The following is a 14,650-nucleotide window of genomic DNA, read 5'->3' as shown; positions in this document are numbered from 1 at the left end:
ACTAATTATAATATTGAATGTACAGAAGAAATTGTGGTACAAAGAAAGCGAGTTTCTGTTAGAACAAATGCAGCAGTCCAGCTGCTCTGCATGCTACTCACAATGAATTCTCCTGAACACATTGACCTTGGTATGTACAGGAAGTGCCTACTCAGATACAATATCTAGAAATATGGTGGAGTTGGGGGGTGGGTGGGACAGACTCTTTCGATCCCTTGGGAAAAATATATCCCCCTTCTGAAAGTAAGCCATATGACAAAATCAGGAGAAGATGCATGAATTGCCAGTACACAGCACAAATTAGTTTTAAACAGATCTTGAAAATGCTGAACTTGCCTATGCAGCAACATTTTCCAAATCAGCACCGTTTGCCATTGTGATCTACCCATTACATATGCCAAGCAACAAGAGCTTACTGAAAAGCATTTTTTAATTTTTTAAAAAACTTTCAGAATACCACAAATAACCCACAGTTGTTTGCACATTCATTTTCTCCTACAACAATAAAGTGGAGTTTCTGATGTGCCACATGAAACCATGCTGTAACTGTTTACAAAGCAATTAAAATAATTTTATCTTGAAAGCTAAAATAATTAAGTTGGAAAGAAATAAGTTTCCTACAGTATTTAGCAAAGGCAAGTTCAGAAAAGGTGTATCAAATGAGAGGTGTCAAATACTTACAAGCATTAACAATATTTTTAATATGAAGCCTTTAAAACCTATTTACATACATAAATACAATTAAGTCCTCTTGACACAACACTTTTATAAGAAGTGAACCAAACATGAGTGGATTGTATTAGCCAAGGAAAATCAAGCAATAGATAGGGTGTAAGGCATAACAATCCTTATGAAATAAAACGTTTATAAAATGCTATAACAAGATTTGTGAGAAAAGAAAAGCCAATATCAACTGGAAATAACATTTTGAGGGCAGTAGAAAATTACTATATGTTCCTGGTTGTGGGACATATGGAAATCGGCTGAACTTATTTCAACTCTATATGTGAATAAATAAGACACATTTGCACCATCATACTGTGGGGAAATATTTTCAGACAGATGTTAGAGATCTTAGAACTAATTGTGAGCACATTAACCTAAAACTTAGCACCCCCTGTTTCAGTTTAACTGTTACTATCCTTTGCATTTAAAAAAGAAGAAGTATTATTAACCATTACCTGGTGATTAAAATCTACATTTAAATGTTAATGACATGTTCAGGCACAGTTGTATTTTACAAAAGGGGAGAGCCAAACATCATCTTTCCTGGATTGCATAATAAATAATAAATTGTTTAAACGGGAATAGATTTTTCTTCCACACTTTATTCTTCAACAGGATTTTAAATACATAGTTAAGTGTCATATTTAATTAATTTAGTTAAATCTTTCAGTATTTGTCCACTCACAAAAAGAGGCATGTTGCCAACCACTGCTCCATAAATGTGGAGTAAGAATGAGATGGCGGGGGTAGTAACTAGTACCTCCCTGAACCAAGATTCATCTGACCTTGTGGAGGATCCACATGGACTCGACAGATCTGTTCATGGGACTCTTTCAGGTGATAAGAAAAAAAAATGTACCAGTAAATTCTCACAGTTAGAGGCACAACATTCAAAAATAACTGACCTATGTAATTAAACAGAAATGTTTTGCAGGATAAAACCTAAGGCAGTCAATACCTACCTGTGAAGGATATCTTGCAATGCATCTTAGAATATGCATACAGCTTTCTCTGTGTCTCATTATCAAACTGAATCTCCACAATCTGATATAAATGTTCTCTCTCTCTCTCTCTCTCTCTCTCTCTCTCTCTCTCTGTGTGTGTGTGTGTGTGTGTGTGTGTGTGTGTGTGTGTGTGTGTGTGTGTGTGTGTGTGTTAAGGGCTTTGGAAAGGCAGCTCTGTTTTGTTTCCTTAAAGGAAGGCTGACGGGAGGTGTTATACATTCTCTGTGTTGGGAGAGGTGGTGATGATAGTGTGTTAAATGTTCTGTGGAGGGATCTCCAGGGACAGGAGACACTTCATTATGAAATGAAGGTTGAAGTTGGAAGTAACTGAAATTATTCTGATATCAATAATAAACAATGTGATATAATTTTTACCTAGAAAGGCAGGCATAGGTAAGAGGTGAAATGTTAGATATTCTTCTCCAAGCTGCTCTGTTTGGTTTATGTTCATTTTGCTTTTGGTGTGGTGAACTTTAAACTGACCTAAAAAAATAACTAGCCTAATATAGGTTTTATAATTTTCTTTTTCAATGTTTACAAGATGCAAAAGTGCATAGGGTGAGATGCATTTAGCACAGACACCGGAGGAAATATCTGGAGAAGGGAAACTGTCATTTACTGACAGCAGGGTTGGCCCAAACATTAGGCAGAGTGAGGCGAGCAACATAGGTGGCAGATTTGGGGTGTCATGAAAGAAATGGTTAGTTCTTTACTATGCTATATTAACTGTGAGACGTGGGAAAAGTTGCTTGTGGGATTTTCTACCTCAAGTGCCAAAATTGGTCCATAGACTTTGTGTTGATCACAAAGATCATCACAGGGTGCACTTGCTGCTTTGCCTCATATAGCAAATGTCTTGGAACAACCCTGATAGAGCACATGATTTGAATGCAGATGATCCCAAATGAAGCCTCTGGCATTTCCATTTAAAACCATAGTTATGAAAAATCTCTGTCCAAGAGTTTGAGAAGCTGTTACCAGTATGGGTAGACAACACTGAGCTGGACAAAACAAAGTCTACTCTGGTAACAAGGCAGTTACGAATTTACTGTACAGAAAGTCCCTGAAAGATGAAAGTGCTTGGACAGTCATCACTAGGAAAAGTTAATATTTTTGAACTTCCATTTCAATCCATTTGTACAGGATGCTAGTAAAACAAGTGAGTCCCACAGAATACAGTGAGACTTATTTCTCAGAAAACCAGCACAATAGCATCTTGTTAATCAGTAATGGTGCAGAAGCAACTTCACTTTCTGGAGAAAAAGACATACTTTTTTCAGTATAAGCTGTAAATTATATACAGTGAAACTGATTACTGTTATCTATGATAATTGATTGTCCTTTTTTGTCTAAAGGGATGTTGACAGCGAGCAACTGAAGCATAAGAAAATGCACTGAATTTTAAATTGGATCCTGTAGAAATGTTCACATGAACAACACATTTAAATGTCATCAGAAAGCAAAAGAATCAAACAAACAAAATTCAGAGAAGGCCATTATAAAAGTTTGGGAGGATTAACTATTTTGAAATATATATTTTGGAAATTAATGGAAATTTATTTTGGAAATATATATATATAAATTTCCAAAATACAGAATTGTTTTCTCTTTCAAATGTGTTTTTAAAAGGCAACTTAAATCCTCCAATCACAAAACATGCTGTAACTCAAATAAAACCTAATATTTACTTTCAAAAACCTAGTATTTACTTTCAAAAATCCAATAGTATACTAATCCCAAAAAGGTGAAAGCAACTATCTGTAATCTCTTGAATTTTGGCTGAGATCAGCTGAAATAATTTTTTGCAAAAGGTTGACGTTATTGATGACACGAGTTGCTTAGGTCTGTAACATTTTGTACCAAAGTGCTACTGCATCAGACACACAAACAATATATATATTTCAAAACAAACAGCTACTTTAAATAAGTTCAGGTGTTTTGCTGCCTGCAGCCAAGGATTGTTCTAGACCAAATCCTTTTATTAATTTTTTTAATATACCCAATACTGATTTGAAGTCCTGCTTTCAAATGTTCACAAGAGTTGACCTGCAATTGTTCCACCAATTTATAAAGGTCCATTAATAGTCAAAGGTTAGTTCTGAATTTGTTGACTTCAGTAGTTTTCATTTAATGAGTACAATTGCTTTCAGACCAAGCCTTCACATGATATAGTGCCTTTTAATTTACAGTGATATCTGATGCATTTGAGGTGAACAGTCAAAATTCCATAACAAGAACCATGTTGATATCATGAAAACAGAAAAGCTGTATCAATGTACCTGTTTTGGGTGTTATTCTGTTTTCCTCTCATAACTCTGGAATCAATGTTGGGAACTGCAGCATATTTTGCTCTGTTCCAGAATCTAAATATATTGCTGTGGAGCTGAGGCTCAAACTGAATACAGTGGACCCTCTACTTAAGGAATTAATCCATATTGGAATGGTGGCTGCAAGTCGAAAAGTCTGTAAGTCGAATCTCCATTGACCTACAATGCACTGAAAATCGAGTAATCCCATAACCAGTGGTTTTTATTCTATTTTTATTCCATTTTGGTTTTTTTCTGGTCTGTAAGTCGATTCTCTGGCTGCAAGTCGAATCTAAATTTTGCAGCCAGAGAAGTCTGTAACTCGAAAAGTCTGTAAGTCGAGCCGTCTGTAAGTCGAGGGTCCACTGTATAACAAACAATATGCCAACATTTATTTTTTAACTAAATTAATGTCAGGAGATTGTAAGTTTGAATGAAGGAATGGTGCAAGGCAGGAGCATAACCACAATTTTTTTCATTAAAAATACCTAGATGATTTTCCAGTTGTACTAGAAAGTATTCAGAAGTATTAATATATCTTCTCACATACAGTATCTGTGGTGGGGAATGGCTGGCCTTCCAAATATTTCAGTTAACAGTAGTGTTAATTATTATAGCCCATGGTAAAGGATGATGGGGGCTTACAGGCCAAAACAGAACTCTTGAATACCTCAGCAGTTTAGGTTTCTGGCTGTGGAGCCAGAGGTTGGGATTTCAAATTCCCACTGTGCCTCCTTGACAGGGGCTGGACTCAATGATCCATAGGGTCCCTTCCAGCTCTACAGTTGTAAGATCATTAATACTATTATTATAATAATATTATTATTATAACACCTGGGACAACCACTACTGTTCTTCCTCATCTCCAGTGCAGGAAGCGTTCAAGAGAAAATTGGACAACCATCCATCAGATCTGCTTTGACTTGGATTTCTGCATTGAGCTGGGGGTTGGACTCGATGGCCTTATAGGTCCCCTCCAGTTCAAGTATTCTATGATTGGAAAGCCAATTGGAGATAAGTGAGGGAGTAAATGTTTACAGGGGAAACAGCTAATTACGCCAAGAGTTCCTAACAAATGGCATACATATGCCGTATTTTCTGAGATGACATCACAACCATTTGTCTATGTTTGGCTAACTGAGAAATAATGAACTATCATATTCCTCTGCTCAGACTTACAGCCTCCTTTTGCTTTTGGTGGTGTTTGTTGTCGCTGTCATTGTCACTTTAAAATCTGCAGCAACTATATTTGTGACCATACATCATGTCTAGTGTAGCTCTTAGCTCTATTGATTTATGTTGAACTTGCATTTAAATGATTGACTGTTAATACCACAGCCTTAAACAGGTTTCTGCATTGCCCGGTAGATTGAAGTAAAATGTTCAGAATGTGTCATATTTTCCCCTTAAGATACAGGTCCACAAACTGCTGCCTACATAGTATCAGGTTATCCTGCTATATTTGAATTTATTTTTCACTTCTGCTGCTTTTTAGATCTAGATGCAATAAAACAGAGCTCAGTGTAACTAGGTGCAGTATAATCATTTAGGTCTCCTGGATAATCCCAGTGTTTCTCAGAGACCAGCCCCGGCCTCCAATGCCTGACACCTGTTCCATAACTTCTGTTATAACTGTTGGGATAAAATTGTGGCATAAATTGTGATGCAAAATTCTTCTCCTTCATCTTTTTCTTTTTTGAAGAATGGAGACACATTGACACAACTTCCAACATGCAACCATTAACATATTTTTACTTCTCAATGGGACAAAAAAAAGTCTTCACTGGATATTAAATGATGGATGAAAGTGAGATAGAGAAATGTAAACAATACTCCTAAATAATTAAAAGTAATATTACCCATAATTACTCCAGCCATTTTATATGTGGTAATTTTAAACTTTGGTTGCTACAAAATGCATGTGCTTATCTTTAAAGTATATTTAAATAAAAAAATCACACACAAAAACTCAAACCGAGCATAAATATTGAGCAACTCATCATATATGTTTTCAGTAGTTGAAAAGAACTCTAAGTTGTCACTTTTTTATATTAAAGGAGAAATTAAACTACCTTCCTGGAAGGGTTTTGTTTTGTTTTGCTTTGCTTTGGATGCATTCAGCTGATATTATGTGAGAGAAGCAAGCACATATAACAAAAAAGATTAGATCTTTCTGCAAGTTTAAGGTGCAAAAGAAGAAATAAACATGATATGTAAAGATGAATGAATTGCATCCCAAAAGTAATAAAAATTGAAAAAGAATTCCCATTCTCTTTGGAATATACAACTTGGTTAAAAAAAAATAATTCCAGGATAAAAAAAACCCTCTTATTCACAGCATTGCTAAATCAGAAGTATTCACAGTTTCTCTCTGAGAATCTTCCTATACTTCTTTTATACTAATAAGATAAATGACTCATTAAACTGATCATGATTGTGTAAGACTTTTAAGTCTCCAAACCAGATCTTTAAAAAAAACAAAAACATTTTTTAAAACTTTGAGGACCTCCAAAACTAGTTTTGAAACTGAAGCTTTCATGTTTCTGTTCTTTCACCACATCTATAGACAATGTGAGTGAGTAGTACTACCGTCTTAAATTATTTTCATCTTCAGAAGTTCAGCCTTTCGGCAAGTGTAACTTTTGGGAATGTTATCACCTTAGAGAGCAAAATCAACTGGATGACAGCATGATACCATTCCTGAAAACACTGCCATCTGGACTGATGATTTTTCTGTGTAATATATGAACATGTCAGGGCCCTCAACCACTCATGAGAAAACCATGGATATCAGCAGATAAAACATCCGCAGTATAAAACTCAATACGGTCGCCATACTGCTTCTTCTAGTCTTGCTGTGGTCCCCATGTTGGTAGGGGAGTTGCTATGACTGCCTTCTGTGTCCACAACATCATTTTGGTTTGGAAGGTTTGGATTGAGGAGAGTAGATCCTGTAGAAGCATTAGTGCAAGGAGGAAGGATACGAGGGGGTGACCGATCTCCTCCAGACATCATGGAAAACTGGTATGATCCGGCTGATGTTCCATAGTATAGATGGTAAGAAGGGGAGCTGGTCTGAAATGGGCCACCTTGAGCCTGAGAAGAACCTGGGTATGGAGGGGGTAGATAAGTGTGATATCTTGTGGCAGTAGTCATGGCAGACATACCAATTCCTATTCCTGAGCTGACAGGTGTTGGAGTGTAAGTGAACGCTCCAGGATAGTGCATGCGTGGATCAGAAATGGAAGGAATTGAAGGGAAAGGACGATCAATTCCCACTCTTGGATCACTGAATGCCGTTAAGTCAGAAGCACCTGTTTTGAAAAAGGAGATAGAGAAAATGCTATAAGCCTTAAGTCATGAGGCTGATTTTATTTCACCTGGGGCATCACACTCACTTCTTCCCTGCATGGGGTACTGGTTAAAATGTTGGATTTAGCCCCTGAGTCATGAAATGCAGTGGATGATCTTTATATATATATATATCTATCTGTCTGTTTGTCTGTCTGTCTATCTATCTATCTATATAAAATTATAATTATAATTTTTTAACAGAAGGGGTGACAGAAAGGAAAAGGGGAATATGAGTTAATGGGGAAGAGGAGAGACAATAACATACTAACATCCATTCTATACCTATTGCCATATCAAAATTTAAAATTATTCTATTTACTCTTTTCTGTCTTCTAGGTTTAACTTCTCATTTCAATACATGCTATTCATACGCTGCCTGTCGATACAGTCCACTTGTTGAATAAATTCCATCTTTCTGTTGCCTTTTGCAAGGGACAGTCCTTCATCACTTCTGATAGAATATCCATTTCCGCTATTTCCCGTAACTTTTCAATTAGGTCTTCTTGATTCGGTACCTTCGGACTTTTCCAATTTTTAGCATATAGAATTCTGGCTGCAGTAACAATATATATAACTATATATTCCTTTGACTTGTCTATATTGTCAGGTATCATACTCAGAAGAAACAGTTCTGAAGTTAATGGCACCTTACAGAGCAACATAGCATGTACTCTTTTCCAATATTGTTTCACTACTCTACATGACCACCACATATGATAATAACTTCCCACTTGTGCTTCACATTTCCAACACTCATTTGATACATCTGTATACATCTTTGACAATTTTTCTGGGGTCATGTACTACCTATAAAATATCTTATATATATTCTCCTTAAAATTAACCGATCTTGTAAGCTTTATGTTACTTTGCCATATTTTCAGCCATTGATCAATATCAATATTATGCCCTATGTTTTGTGCCCATTTAATCATACATTCTTTAACCATTTCATCTTGCATTTTAATTTCCAGTATATAATTATACATTTTTTTGACAATTTGTTCTTTTGAACCTAAGAAAAGCTTATCAAAAATCGTTTGCTCTAAGTAGAAACCTTCTATTTTATCTTTTCTATATCTAGATTCCAACTGTGCTCTAGACCACCAATCTATATAGACATTCTGTGACTCTAGCTCTTCTTTAGACCTTAGTTCACCATCCTTTTAAAATAAATCTTGATATCTTAAAAGTTTTGCTTTAAAATGCAGTGGATGATCTTGAACCCACCAATTGGTTGCTTTGAAAGTAAAGGCAGTAAGAGGACATCCACATATGCTACCCTGAGCTCTCTGGAGTAAAGGCAGGATACTATGTGTAACATATAAATTATATAAAATAAATTATATTATATCAACAATGAAACATTTGTAATATTCTTGTATCAAAAGCTTTTGGAAGTTGTGCTCTACGTTAAAAATTAATGGAAAACCAGGGCAATTTTTTCTTCTCTTCTGTATTTTGAGATCACAAGAAATTATATTGTTAGGTTACTAACTGAGATGGGCACATGGGACACCTTCTGCTAGTCTTGGATGAGCTGCACTGTTTTCTGTTGCTGAGCCCAAGGCAAGGTTCTGGAAGTAACACTTTACAATGTTAAAGGCTTAAGAAGAGGCTATTTCAAGGACCGATTTCACTTGTGCAAACATGCCTCAGTATTAAGAACACATTTCTTGTGTCTGACCATCACTCAAGATGGGGTAAGGGCTGACTTAGGACAGTGGTGACATTACAGCCAGATTTGGGGGCCAAAGTCCATGTCGCTGAAACACAAGGAGGCCTTGTGTAACAATATGCTGAGAGAGGTTGTTTATACTTGTAAAGTGGTATAATAAGTTAAAAATAAGTAAAGAAAACAATCAATGTTAAGACTGCAAGCCTTTCTCAGCTTGCCAAATGAAAGCTCAAAACTCTCAAGAAACAGCCAAACAGATCATGTGATTTTCTTTAGATTTGTCAAATATTTTTGTATCAAAAGCAAATGTAGAGCTTTTAAGGGGCTCTGAAATGTTTCAGAAAAAAATCCCAACTGTGGAAAATGTTAACTTTTCCCATGTTTGTTTGAAATCATCATTCCCCCGCTTCCCCCCCCCGGTCTTAGTGTAGGGATAGGGCAATGTTCAGAGGTCTGGGAGCTGCACATAACTGTTCCTAAAATCAGAAGGAATGAAGTTGCACTCATGTCAACTCCACAGGGTTTTTTCTTACAAAATTAACTTTCTTGAGAAAGTCCCCTTGGGCCCTCTAGCAATCAGAGAAATTACTTTTTAAAAATTAAATTTTGACAAAGATGAGGAGCTAGGCCCTCTCCGAATGGCAAAATTGCCTCATATCCCTTACAGGACACATGGGTAGCTTTTGAGCTACACACATTTTGTTTTGGAAAAAGGTAATTTTAAAAATAGTTGGAGTGTGAATAGTGTGCCCCTTCTAAATTTGAGGACATTTGGAGCCCCTGGGGAGATGCATGTGGGGCCCCTGCATTTGCCCACCCCTGCTTCAGCGCATTTATCCCTCCTCCACTCGATGAAGACTGTTTCTCCTTTACTTTGTGATCTCATCAGGTACATTGTGTAGCCAATCAGATCTTCTTGAGTAGTGATGTCACTACGGGCAAAGAATTTAAGCCAAAATATTAGAGTGAGGATAATTGTTTTGGACTGCTTATGTAGGTGACTCTAACCAAGTAGGAAGATGATACACTGTGGGAAGCCTGGTCATTGCAATTTCCCTCAAAACAAGTAAACATATTTTGTTCATTTTGTGATTATCACTAAAAAAATTACTTCATTTCAACACAGATGAAAGTGTTGGCAAACATCAAACCTCTTCCTCACTTCTATTCATCCTTGTCAAATAGAGTTTACATCACTGGCCTCATCTAAGGATTTGAGAAGTCTCACTAGATGGAGCTTGATTCTATATCTAGAGACAGTATGAGAGGAAACTTTTTGGCTAATATTCTGTTGTGCAGTTGCACCATTGCTGTAACTTTTAGACACAAAACGTTAAAAGTTTAGAAATCCCTATAGACATTATCTATTGCATACTGAGTTGTGTGACTCAGTGTACAACAGATAATATCTATAGGGATTTCTTAACTTATGGCAATTAATGACTAAAAGTTATGCTGTTTGTGTAACTACACAACAGGATTTCAGGCACGGTATTCTAGTTTGCTCCAATCCATATTTAGCAGATGACCTTGTTTTTGTTTTGCAATTGGTCAACTGGGAGACGAGCAAGGCGTTGATTTTCATGTCTGGTGTCTGAGGCACATTGCACTGAAATATTTGTGTTGCCCGGAGGGATAAGGTTATGAGAGAAGGAAATATGCTTTTGCTTTATCCTGTGAGCCATGCTTGAAGTGATGGTTGCACTTAAACTCTTTCCCTCTGTTGACTGAAGAGCATTCACTCATTATTCCCCTCCTGCTAAAACAGATTAAAGAGATAATGGCCTCTTACAAGAAAGTTTCTAGACAGGCTCCAATTAACAGAGAACATGGCTCCTCATGCTTGCCAGCTATTATAAGGCATTAAAATAACAATAAAGAAACCTGTCCTCATGGCAACACCTCCTCAGACACAGTGTAGAGTCTGCAAAAAAGGAATGTGCAGGTACAAAAGGGTGGGGGGTGGGAGTCAGTAGTTGGGAGAAAGAAAACAAAAACAGTCTGCAGCCTGACTGGATTAAAAGGGCCTGGCAGACATGCTGCAGTGTCAGGTTCTGAAAGCTTGTCAGCTCAGCAGCAGTTCTCTTTGATATACATCCCCAGGTTTCTCAGAAGATTTCGGTGACATGCTATAGTCTTAATTCTGTATATGCCAAGCGTAATCATCATGTGCTTTTCTTCAACAGGACTACTGAACACCTGGATGTGCCTCCTTAGCAGATCAGATTTCAGCTTGAAATGTTGTCTAGGAATAGGACTTGCCACTTCTTCTTTTTTTTCTAGTAGGATCCTGTTGAAGAAAAGCACACTCCTCCAGTGAATTCCGCGGCACATCTGGGGAATTGTACCCAGGTCTCTGGAGTCCTAGTCCATTACTTTATCCACTTCACGACACTGGGCGCCCCAATATAAAATGTACTGTGATGGAAAATGCTTCACCTGGTGAATGTTTGTTGTCCTGCTGCTATTCAAAGTCACTGAACGCATGCCAGGAAAAATGCAGCAATTTTAACTATGTATCAATTGAATTATATTTTATAACAGCTCCTACTCAGCACCAGTGAAAATGTCACTATTTCACCTTCTCTTCTTGGTTGATTTTTTTCTTGGCATAAACCTTATTTTTAAACAATTGTAATACAAAGTATCTGATAACCACCTCCTGTTATTTAACCAATGTGAGAGGAAAGAACTGAATCCATCCCTTCATGCTTCCCTCCAAACCCGGGTAGAAACTTCAACTCTGCATTTTTCTCCCATCCTCTCCCAAAAACGAGAAATTAAGTTTACTGTATGCGTTTATGCAATATAGAGAAGAGAATTTGGTGATGGAATATGAAGATTAGAGAGGCTTTTAAAAATGTGTACACAAAATGGGGCTCAAAGTATAAATCATAGTTCAAAAACAAAGACCTCATCATAAAACTAGTTACATTTACTTAATGACAAAATGCATTCACGTTCACTTAAAGACCTCAAAGGAAGGAAACTGCAAGCAAAAGGATTTTTTAATAAAAAAATTCTTTTACAGTCAGACTCCCTGCCTCCAAAAGAAATTCACTTGTAAACATGTTACAAACTCACCATTCATGTGATTTACTCAGCAACTGGAAGTAACACTGGCCTAACAGAATTGAGTAAAATCCTAAACTGAAGGTAACAAAGCATTAATACAGAGTTTTGAGCACTACCTGTGAATATTACTCACAATGTTTGGTAAATAATATGTGTTTACTGAGGGACAGCCAGCAAGTAGAACAGTCGTGTGCTGTACAATGATATAGGATCATGCCCAGAAGCCCACATCTAATCTTGAGAATACATCATTGTGAAGTCAGTGGGATTTGCTTCCAGTTTAGTGTGTTTTAGTCACTAGTGCCAGATGTTCACTAGAGCCATCGAACGGTTCAAAAATTCTACTTACTAATGACTGATACTATTGTGTCCTGTGAAGTCAGTTCTGATTTATGGTGGCACTTTTCAGAAATAATTTACCATTTCTTTCTGGGGTCACCCTGGGATGGTGTTGCTTGCCCAGAGCCACACAGGCTGGCTAGCCCTTGTGGGATGCAGAGTGAAGAACTGAACTCCCTGCCTCAGGCCCTGCAGTTACCCAGCCAATTAATGATTGTTTCCAAGATTTTCTAGGTAGAGGATACACAGAAGTGGTTTACCATTCCCTTCTTTTGGGAGCATCCTGGGACTGTGCACCTTGCCTGAGGCTGCACAGGCTGGTTTTTCTTGCAGGAGGCACAGTGGAGAATTGTACTCCCAACCTCTGGCTCTGCAGACAGATATCCTAAAACAATTAGCATGCTAATTATGCTGTAAAATAATTAGTCTATAACATAATATTCATTGTTCCCACAGCCTCCATCCAATTGTATTTCCCCATTCATTTCTGGATAAAGTACTAGGAAAGACTTCACCTGGAAGATTTTCACAAGTCACGAGAGCAGGAGACTTAAAAATGAAGTATTCAATCATTTGCCAACATTGAAGTCAGCAAAAGTGTTCAAATATTCACCTAGCTTCTCAGGTGTTAAACCAATCTAACATAGGCAGTACTTCATATGTGTTGTTATGATTACTTCCTGCTATGAATGTATTTATAGCCAATGAAGAGGAAGAACACCAGCAGGTAACAGTAAGGAGACCTTCTTTATGAAGTTTTATCATCTCTGCCCTGTCCTTTAAATCTGATTTTATATTCCATCATAGTGTTCTGCTGAACTATCCATAAGAGCTGCCAGTTTTAGAAATAAATAGCTTGCCATTCTTGAATCCCTGCTGTTTTGATCCTGTAATTTAAAAAGCAACAATAAAGTTCTAAATGTGTAAAATAATGGTCTTCTTGTCAATGGCTGGGTATTCTAGAAACTGTGTCAGTATGGTTCTTTTCACTCTTCTGACTGTCACTCAGAAGAGGCATCCAGGTAAAGTATCCTGTTGCTTTGGAAATAGCCCCAAGGGCTGCTTCAAAAGCTCACTGGGCTGATGAGGTGGTAATGGGGGACCCAACTAGACAGAACCAAGCATGAACAAAACCATTCTTTTGTTCCTGCATGTTGGAAAGGAGAACAATTAAAAGCTATTGCAGTTTCCTTAGCTCTCATTCAAAGAGGCTGAGAAGTGCATTTTGGAAGAAAAATAAAGTACCAAGACTGCAATAGCCTACAATGGTACTTCAAGATCGACAGTACAGGAGTTGAAGGGTAGGGGAAATTCTGCATGGAGGGGATAGAAGTGGGCAGCTTCTCCTTCATGAGTCACTCAAGATTTGAATTAAAATGTCCTAGAAGAGTAGCAGAGAAGGAGACCCTTCTCTCCTTGCCAGCAGATGTTGTGGATTTATAGATTTTTTAAAAAGAGACATAAATATTCGCTTCTATAACTTACTTGTCAGTCGGCTTGAAATTTCTGCCGAGAGAGAGGACATTCCACTAGCCCTTCCAGGTGAAATTGGTGTTGCTGGATGAACTGATGGAGTTGCAATTGATCCCAGATATGGATAAGATGGATCATAAGGCCATGGAGGAGATGGCTGAAGTTGCCTTGTATCTGGCAGGGAGGAAAAGGTATAAAGAATGGTCATTTTGCAGATCCTATATTGCTTTCAGATATTATTCCCTAAAACAGGGCTCAATCTGCTAGTTGCTGAATTTCTTGAAAAAAGTAATCGAAGACTATGCCTGATGTTGATTGCTCAGGTGTGATATGATACCTCAGTGCACTTCTTTTCTAAAGCAAAGGTGAAGACTCACCATCATATAATGCAGATTACTGTTCACCTAACTGTTGAGCGCAGCTGCCCGAAGATGGTTTGCTGCCTGAGACTCAGTAGCAAGCATGGCTCCATGATGAGCAGCACAAGAGAGCACAGTCTCCATCGCCCATCTTTACCAGCACACCCTAACTGGACTGCACACCAGATCAGTACTCATACTTCCTGCCCACTTCTCTGGACCTTGACCTTTGGAGACCCCAGTAAAGTCAACTGGGCCACCAGCCAAAATAACTGTGCCCAGGGGTTTATTGTCAGAAACTCAACCCCTGGAAAAAGGGGCACTTGAGATTGACTC

At 37.6% G+C, this 14,650-nt stretch overlaps 1 protein-coding gene across 3 annotated transcripts in view; it reads right to left on the bottom strand.

The window, feature by feature from the left end:
* Nucleotides 1-4,995: 4,995 nt before the first annotated feature.
* The window catches only part of RUNX1 (RUNX family transcription factor 1), a 210,101-nt gene continuing 200,446 nt past the window's right edge, over nt 4,996-14,650 (bottom strand). For all 3 annotated transcript variants that reach the window (XM_020789339.3, XM_072994111.2, XM_072994110.2), the window contains 2 exons: nt 13,968-14,129; nt 4,996-7,350 (listed from right to left, as the gene is read on the bottom strand). In XM_020789339.3, the coding sequence (XP_020644998.1) occupies nt 6,857-7,350; nt 13,968-14,129 (656 nt within the window). In that variant the 3' untranslated portion in view covers nt 4,996-6,856. The remainder of the gene's footprint in view (nt 7,351-13,967; nt 14,130-14,650) is intronic.

Source organism: Pogona vitticeps, chromosome 3 (genome assembly GCF_051106095.1).
Source record: "Pogona vitticeps strain Pit_001003342236 chromosome 3, PviZW2.1, whole genome shotgun sequence".
NCBI lineage: Eukaryota > Metazoa > Chordata > Lepidosauria > Squamata > Agamidae > Pogona > Pogona vitticeps.
The sequence above is the reverse complement of the archived record's forward strand: the minus strand, read 5'-3'. Positions and strand labels throughout refer to the sequence as shown.